Below are 8,970 nucleotides of genomic sequence, written 5' to 3' on the forward strand. Positions count from 1 at the left end.
TATCCAAATTTTTAATGCATGCACATTTGCAATGACCTCCAGATCATGTATGGGATAATTTAACTTGTGAGTCCTCAACTGGAGAGGTGCATAAGCAATTACCTTTTCGTTATGCATTAACACACATCCCAAACCCTATTGAGAGGCATCTGTATAAATCACATATCCACGGCCACCAAAGGCAAAATCAAAATTGAAGTTTCTTCAACTCATCAAAGCTTTGTTGGCACTATTCAGTCCACTGAAATGCTACTCTCTTCCGCAGTGATTTTGTCACAGGACCAGCAATTATGGAGAATCCCTGAACAAATCTCCTATAATATCCAGCCAGTCCTAAGAAACTTCGAACTTCAGTTGCATTCTTTGGTACTCTCCATTCCATAATAGTTTTCACTTTTGAAGGGTCAAGCATAACCTCATCACCAGATATCACATGCCCAAGAAAAACTACATGATTTACCTAAAATTCACATTTGCTTAATTTAGCATACAACTCCTTCTATTTCAAAATTCGTAATACTATCCTCAAATGTTGCTCATGCTCTTCTATATTCTTCGAGTACACCAAGATGTCATCTAAAAAATATTAACAAACTAATATTGGGTATAGCACCTGCTCCCCAACACTATCCCAAAAGTCGTCTCCCATAAATAGAACAACTTGGAGTGAAAGCTAACCCCCTGCTATAACTCTGTCTAACTCCCCTAGTTGATCTAATAGAATGCATAGTAGATGAACTACGCTCAATCGAACCTCTTTTGAAGCCCATTGATCACCTAAAGCTTGGCCTACTACTTCCTCGAAATTTCCTAACTAACAAAATTTGCTCTCAAATATTATAATAAATTAGAATTTACTCTATTCAAATTTTATTATATTTTAATTATAACATATAATTTATTTACTACTTAACTAAATTTTACAAATATTTATCAATTAATCCCACAATTATAAATTAAAAATTTGTGAATGTTACAATACACACAAAAACACTTTCACTTGTAACACTAGGACACTCAGTTACTACTACCTATTATGCATTTTTTCAATCACATTTATTACTTTTTCCATCATTTATTCACTTGGACATTTGGAACGCTAACGTATTTTTTGTAGGTTCCTTCTTCGGGACTTGTGAAAAGCTAGGTCCAAATATCTCGGAATTAACTTACCCAAACTATTTGTTGATTCATATACTTCACAGTTATTTAAAATATAATTTAAAGCATAAAAATTATTTATCAAATACACGCAAGGATAACGTATCATGATGGCTAGTTAATATAAAAGGAAAAGATAAGTTTGATTAGTAAATAGTAGTTTGTGATATCATTATGCTAGTGTTTTTTAGGGATAATTACATTACCTCTCTTGAGGTTTGGTGCAATTACATGTAGACCCCTGTAATTACACTCATGCATTTTTACGCTTTAATGGATGTGAGAAAGTATAGTTTCACCATTATAACGATATTTTAATTTGAAAAGAAATTGTTTCACCTGAAACAAGTCGGTAAGTCAATCAATAATGAATATAAATTCTTATTCAATTTTTTTTGTTAATATCAACAAGTTTAATAAATTTTGTCTAACAAAAAGGACTTCTTTATTAGACAGAAATAAACCTCAGGTGTGTTAAAAGTAATTTTTCAAACGACATTAAGTATACGTATAATTACACCAAAGTTCAAAGGAGAAAAAAAATAATTATCTCTTTTTTTATTATATCAATAATATACTTAAATTAATATTTTTATTTTTATTATATGCACATAAAGAAGACATACCTATCCGCACAAATTTAATATATAGAGGTCGCGCGTGTAAAATTGATTGGCATTCGCCTGGGAGGTTTACACGAAACACTAATAGCGTGCTTAGTTCTGGAGTCCGATAGCATAACGACGTGTTTGAAAGAATATTCAAACTCTTATCACATTAAGTTATCTACACACACCCATTACCAGCCAACTCTGCGACCTCATCCCCATCTCCCATGGATCAACTGAAGCCAAGTCCTCCCAATTCCAGCCCGTTGACGCCCCTCGGTTTCCTGGAGAGAGCTGCCACTGTGTACGCCGACTGCCCTTCCATCATTTACAAGTCCACCACCTATACATGGGCCGAAACCTATCTCAGGTGCTTGAAAATGGCGTCTTCCATTTCATCTTTGGGCATCAGACGGGGCGATGTTGTTTCTGTGGTTGCCCCCAACATTCCCGCCATGTACGAACTCCATTTCGCCATCCCCATGGCCGGCGCCGTGCTCAACACAGTCAACCTCCGCCTCGATTCCCGCACGATCTCCGTCATCCTTCGCCATGCCCAGTCGAAGCTAGTTTTCGTCGATTATCAGTCGGAATCTGTTATACTTGAAGCTCTATCTTTGTTCCCAGCTAATTCTGAGAGGCCTTTGATTATCCTTATAGTAGATGATGGTGAATCGGGAATCCCGTCATCGAAAAGCGATATGTACGGGAACTACGAGGAGATGATTTTAAATGGCGATGCGAATTTCGATTGGGTTCGGCCCGAGAGTGAATTTGAACCTTTGACTTTGAATTACACCTCCGGCACCACCTCGTCCCCGAAAGGGGTCGTTCATAGCCACCGTGGAACTTTCATCGTTACCTTGGATTCGTTGATCGAATGGTCAGTCCCAAAAGAGCCCGTTTACTTGTGGACTCTGCCGATGTTCCACGCCAACGGGTGGAGCTACACCTGGGGAATGGCGGCCCCGCCCCCGCCGCAATCTACGCCGCCATACGGGAATACAAAGTGACCCACATGTGCGGAGCGCCGGTGGTGCTCAACATGCTGACGAATGTCCCCGATGGAAAGCCCCTGGAAAGGCCGGTCTACATTATGACAGCAGGAGCGCCGCCGCCCGCGGCGGTGCTGTTGCGAACCGAGTCGCTCGGGTTCGTCGTCAGTCACGGATACGGGCTGACAGAGACGGGAGGGCTGGTGGTTTGCTGCACATGGAAGAAGAAATGGAACAAATTTCCGGCGGCAGAGAAGGCCAGAATAAAAGCACGACAGGGAGTCAGAACTCCAGGAATGGCGGAAGTTGATGTGATCGATCCCCAATCAGGGAAGAGTGTGAAACGAGATGGAAAAACTTTAGGTGAAATTGTACTGAGAGGAAGCTGTGTAATGCTTGGATACCTTAAAGACCCGGAGGCCACAGCGAAAGCCATGAAAAACGGCTGGTTTTACACCGGCGACGTCGGGGTGATGCAACCCGACGGGTACCTGGAAATCAAGGACCGATCCAAGGACGTCATCATCAGCGGTGGGGAGAACCTGAGCAGCGTGGAGGTAGAATCGATTCTGTACACCCACCCGGCTGTGAACGAGGCGGCGGTGGTAGCGCGGCCAGACGAATTCTGGGGCGAAACCCCGTGTGCCTTCCTGAGCTTGAAAGAAGGGGTGAAGGAGAAGCCAACGGAGAAGGAGGTGGTGGCGTTTTGCCGGTCAAAACTGCCGCACTACATGGTGCCGAAGACGGTGGTGATCAAGGAGGAGCTGCCGAAAACTTCCACCGGAAAAATACAGAAGTTTGTACTTAGAGAGATGGCCAAAGCAATGGGATCCACCAGAACGAGTCGGATGTAGTGAGTCAGCTCACCTCTGTGTGTCTGTATTCTTGTGTTATTAATAATCGACACCTAAAATCAAATACATGATTTTTACGTTTTCTTTTTTTTTTTTTAATCTGTTTTGGGAAATTCTGTATTTTAACCTTTTTTTGGAATATAAGCATGCTATATACATATTAAATAGGATAATTATACCCCCTCTCCAAAAATTTAATGTAATTGCACGTTGATTCGGGTCGAATTCAGCGATCTCGTGAAACGATCTCAACTCAGACAGCTAACTCTTCCAAGACCAGATTTTGGATTCCCTGAGAATAAAACAAGAACTGTGAGCTCGTCGGGCACGTCTCCGACAATGATCCTTCGACGCTCAAGTTAGGTTGATCGAGAGAAAAGTGAGCTATCTCAAAGTTCGATCACAATAAATGCTGAACAGTTACCTTTATAACGGCGTTTCGGGGTCTATTTATAGAGCGCAGCTGGACACTGTTGACTGGACCACGTGGCCTTATCCTACTGGCTCGCGTCCTGATCGGACGAGATTGGACGATTTCGATTGTCCGGGTCTTCCAGGTGGCTGTTCGAACCGGGTCGAGTCCTCCGCGACCCGCCCATTACAAAAGGCGCGGATCCTGTAGCAAAAGGACCCCAATGCCCTTAATGAAGGGTACTCTTGTCATTTCATAGGGGGTTATTGTGGACACCCATCACACGTAAATTCTTATAATTTGGAAAATTATATTTACAATCTTGAGGTTTGCATTCGTCTGGCAAATAAGTCTCTACGTTAGTCGAAATTTATCGGATTTGTTGATATTAATAAAAGAATTAGAAAAAAATTTATATTTATTGACTTATTAATCACTTATAACAGGTCAAATAAATCTTTTGCTGACCAAATTATCCTCATACATCTTCATACATTAATGCATATGAAGAGATATATATTTACTGTTATAAGGGTAGTTTAGGCCGAAAAAATTTGTTTGACTTACAATAAGTTAATTTTAAGGATAAATATCAATTTTTTCATTCAGTATTTTTTGTTAATATCAACAAATATAGTAAGATTTGACTAACGAGAATGTTAAATTTGAAGTTTGAATTGAATTTTTATTCCAAATTCTATTACATTTTTTATTATATTTAATATATACAAGTTTTGTATATGAAATGATATTTATTTTTTATGTTTAAAAAAAACTTATTCACATAATAAATATATATTAAATAAAATAAAAAATCCCTTACGACAAACTTTTAAGGACTCAAAGACATGGCACATGTTCTATCAATGATTGGATATATTATTTTAAATTATATTATATTTGTTTTTATTTTATTAAAGATGAATTTATATTTATTTTAATATTCAATTTCTCAATTCGGTAATTGCCTTTCTTTTTTGCACTAAATTATTTATGTACATCTATACTATTTATAAAGTTTTGATTGTTAGAATGACTATTTTGGTAGGTACAATATGTGGTCATTATTAAATAGAAAAAAATACAAGTAACCCTCTTGTGATATTGTAAGTAAGTAAATTATCCTTATATGAAATAATGAATAGTGATTTACTTCCTTGTATTTTTTAAAGTACCACAATGTACCCCCTATGATTTTTAAAATGAAGCAATGTACCTCCCTGTATAAGGAAGTAAATTGCTGTATTTTTTTCATAGAGGGGTAATGTGCTCATTTTCAATATTATAGAGGGGTAAATTACTATTCACTCTTAGTAAATATAATAGTTTTAAGTATATTTATTTGTAATATTTATTTATTCATGCATATTTAAAATCATTAAAAATTATTAAGGAAAAATTAATTTTGATAAGTTATGTATTCATATATTTATATTATATATTAAGAGAGAACATATTTTTATCGTCTTCTTTTTTTATTTTTTGTCTATTTTTTTAATATTCAATTTAATTTTTTTTATTCATCTATCTTTTCACTCCTTCACTATATTTTGATTGTTATTTTATTTTTTCTTTTGAAATTTTCATGCATCTTTTTTTTTCATAATTTTATTATAAATTTAATATTAATTAATTATTATATATATTTTTTATTAAATAATTAATCCGCCCCATGCAGTTTTGATGAGCATATAAAAAACATGAGGTATGAGATGAAGTGAAAAAAAATAAAAAAAAATATAATTTTGTGGTGGGAAATGAGAAAGAAAGAGGTTCATGAGAAAAAGAAAATGTGGAATGAGGTGATAGAGAACAAATAAATTATAATTGTGAGTTTATTAAAAATATGAAAGTTTGTGAGAAAAATAAAATATGGTGAAGTTAGGTGAGAGAGAAGCATCGAGTAGTGGATTCAGATGGCAAAAATTGTAATCTTTGAGATTATCGAAAAATATTGGGTACTTAGTTTGATTAATGGTGGCTATGTTGTATCGGACTTAGGCCAATTGCCTTAGTCATGTTATACCACTTTATAAATTATCAGTACTATACCTATACTAATATAAAAAGAAAAACCCCTCCACACTTACAAACAATAGCTAATGACACGGTCACACCAATTTTTTCCGGTAAAGGTAAATTGCATTAAGAAAAAATCATAAATGTACAGTCATATGGCTGAGTCGCACCAATTTTTTGTAAAGTAACAAATTTCTTTCATTATAAAATCACTAACTTATTTAACTTTTCAAAATTTACAGTAATTGATAAGTTAGCATTTTTTTTCTTTATTTATTTTTATTAATATAATGTATTAGTTTATATATTTCACTCTTATATATATATATGTATATACTTCTCATGTTAATTTTGTTCTTTACTTTATGGTGTTAAATATCATGCACTTTAATTTTACAAAAATATAATATAGTCGTATCGGTACCACATAGTATAATTTTAAACTTTTGAATTATTTTTATATCACAATGTGATGTGTATATTGAAACTGTCCGTTTATTTATAAGAGTAAAAAAGTAATTTAAATATATAAGTTATACAATAAATACATACACCTTACCATATTACATAACTTCCAACACCACAATAAAAACACTCAAAATATTATTTTTTGCACCATGTCGCTATTCATTGATTAAACAATACATAACCCACTCCCTCAAAAAAAAAATTCTCACTCTAGATTTAATTTCACTCGATGTATTGTTATGCCGAAGTAAAATTCCCGTTGCATTCCTTAATCATAATCACAACCACATCACAATGGGAAAAAATATAATTTACCCTCATGTGATATGAGAAATGAGTAAAAAAAATTTATAAAAATAAAATAGCAAATTACTCTCTATGATTTGAAAAATGAAGCAATCGATCCTCTTATCTAAATTATTGATAAGGGTGTACTGAAAAAACACATAGAGTAATTTGCTAATTCTTTTTTCACAAAAAGCATTTATTCATTCTACTTCTACGTATTATAAGAGATAAATTGTACTCAGCCCTCCACAATGTCTATATCATTGTGTACGTGTTCATACATCCAACAAACGTTTAACAGGTAAATCTGACCCATCCCAAGGCCGCAAAAGGACAAGGGCAAGACGAATGGGAGAAAGCTTCGAAGCTGACAACGTACGTTTTACATTTTGTTTTATTATGGAGATGGACAGATTTTGTCGAGTACTGCACCCAATCAAGTAAACATGGGATTAATTAATCAACGTGGTACGTTGATTCTAACTTGTGTCCCACCAAACATAGGGAAACATTATCATGCGTCTACTCAATCCTGTCATCCATTAATCTTTTGTACTTTACTCGTATATATATTCAAGAGTTTGAAAGGGTATTTTATGAGAAACTAACATTTTTTATTATGTAAATTAAGATATTTCTATTTTTGGGTTTTCATCGGTCACGAGGTTTTTATTTTTACTGCCGTAATTTTTAAAAAATAATATTTTTGATTTGTGGTATTTTTTGTTTTTGAGTATTTTAAAAAAAGACCTTTTCACTTTTAATCCCATTAGTTACAGGACTTTTACTTTTGATTTCATAACTTTAAAAAATAGCATTTTTGATCTCATGAACTTAATAACTAACTGCTTCGTAATAATTATTGGATATTATTTAATTAGACGAAACCAAAATATAACTATAGTTAAAAATCACGACGGACGCTCTAAACATAGCTAAGGCGTACAAACCATGATAATAGTGAATGCTTTAGATATAATTAAAATTATAACAGATACTAATTAATTATGACTAAAATTTAATTTTTTTATATTAATTTATTTGATTATGATCGATAGTATAAATTTATTATAATTTTAAGTTGACTCTACTATAATAAAGAAAACAATCCATATTCTCGTAGTATATGCCAGCAATATACTATAAATAAAAATTAGGGTTCATTATACTTAAACTTCTTTTAAAAAAGAAGTTTTAAAATTACATTTATACCCTTTTCGAAAAACTTTCGTTTACATCTGTCATTCTTTCATTAGGGTTTGGACGAAAAATATTAACGTTAACAAACAAAACTACATAAATTTTTAATTTTGCCCCTCATTTAATATTTTCATGTATATTTTTGTACTTATAAAAGGATAAAATATAATATATTTATATGTGGAGTGCGGTTAATATCATTATAATTTTTTTTATTAGTATAAAATTATTATATGAGAATATTAAATAAGAGGTAAAATTAAAAATTTATATAACTTTTTTTTATAACATATTCAGCATTTTTTATCTAAATCGTAACGAAAAGACTTGGGTGTAAAAAAATGTATTTTTAGAGGTGTAAGTACAATTTTAAATTTTTTAGAAAAAAGTATAATTTCATATTTTTAGAGGAATCTAAGTGTAATATATTTAAAATAATAAATCTTTAAAATAAAAAAAATAATATACTCGTGTTTAATTGATGTTGGGCTATATAATGCTATCTGAAATTGATGTCCCCAAACGTCTTAATTAATAATATACAAAATGGCCAAGATCTACGCCTTTCCTAATCTAGTCGTATCAATCCGGCCACGATCCTATTTGAACACTGGTATGTATGAATTCATGATGATCGTTCGATCATTTATAGTTCAACGATTTATATAAAATCATACAATTAAAAAATATTTACAAGTACTAATATTGCATACTCTAAGTACTACTTTTGCTACTCTAATTCTCACTACCTTCATACTTTTTTCTCTATTATCTAACTATTTTAAATATAGAAGAACTATTGTCAAACTTTCTCAATATTGTTCTCGCGTGTTCTTTTCCTACTATGCACGCGATTAGGTTCTAACTTACCTAATCTCTTAATTAGGTTCGGTACGATCTATTTTTTTTCAAACACTTTTTTTTCCTTAATAAATAGAGCCACGGAAAAAATATTGACCAAATAC

At 33.2% G+C, this 8,970-nt stretch overlaps 1 protein-coding gene across 1 annotated transcript; it reads left to right on the top strand.

Moving 5' to 3' along the window:
* On the top strand, positions 1,800 to 3,714 carry LOC105176786 (probable acyl-activating enzyme 5, peroxisomal). The gene is given in 2 exon segments (XM_011099691.2): positions 1,800 to 2,735; positions 2,738 to 3,714. Coding segments are annotated over 2 exon segments (1,620 nt in total). The 5' UTR covers positions 1,800 to 1,996; the 3' UTR covers positions 3,619 to 3,714.

The sequence above is a fragment of the Sesamum indicum genome, linkage group LG14 (genome assembly GCF_000512975.1).
Source record: "Sesamum indicum cultivar Zhongzhi No. 13 linkage group LG14, S_indicum_v1.0, whole genome shotgun sequence".
Classification (NCBI taxonomy): Eukaryota; Viridiplantae; Streptophyta; class Magnoliopsida; order Lamiales; family Pedaliaceae; genus Sesamum; species Sesamum indicum.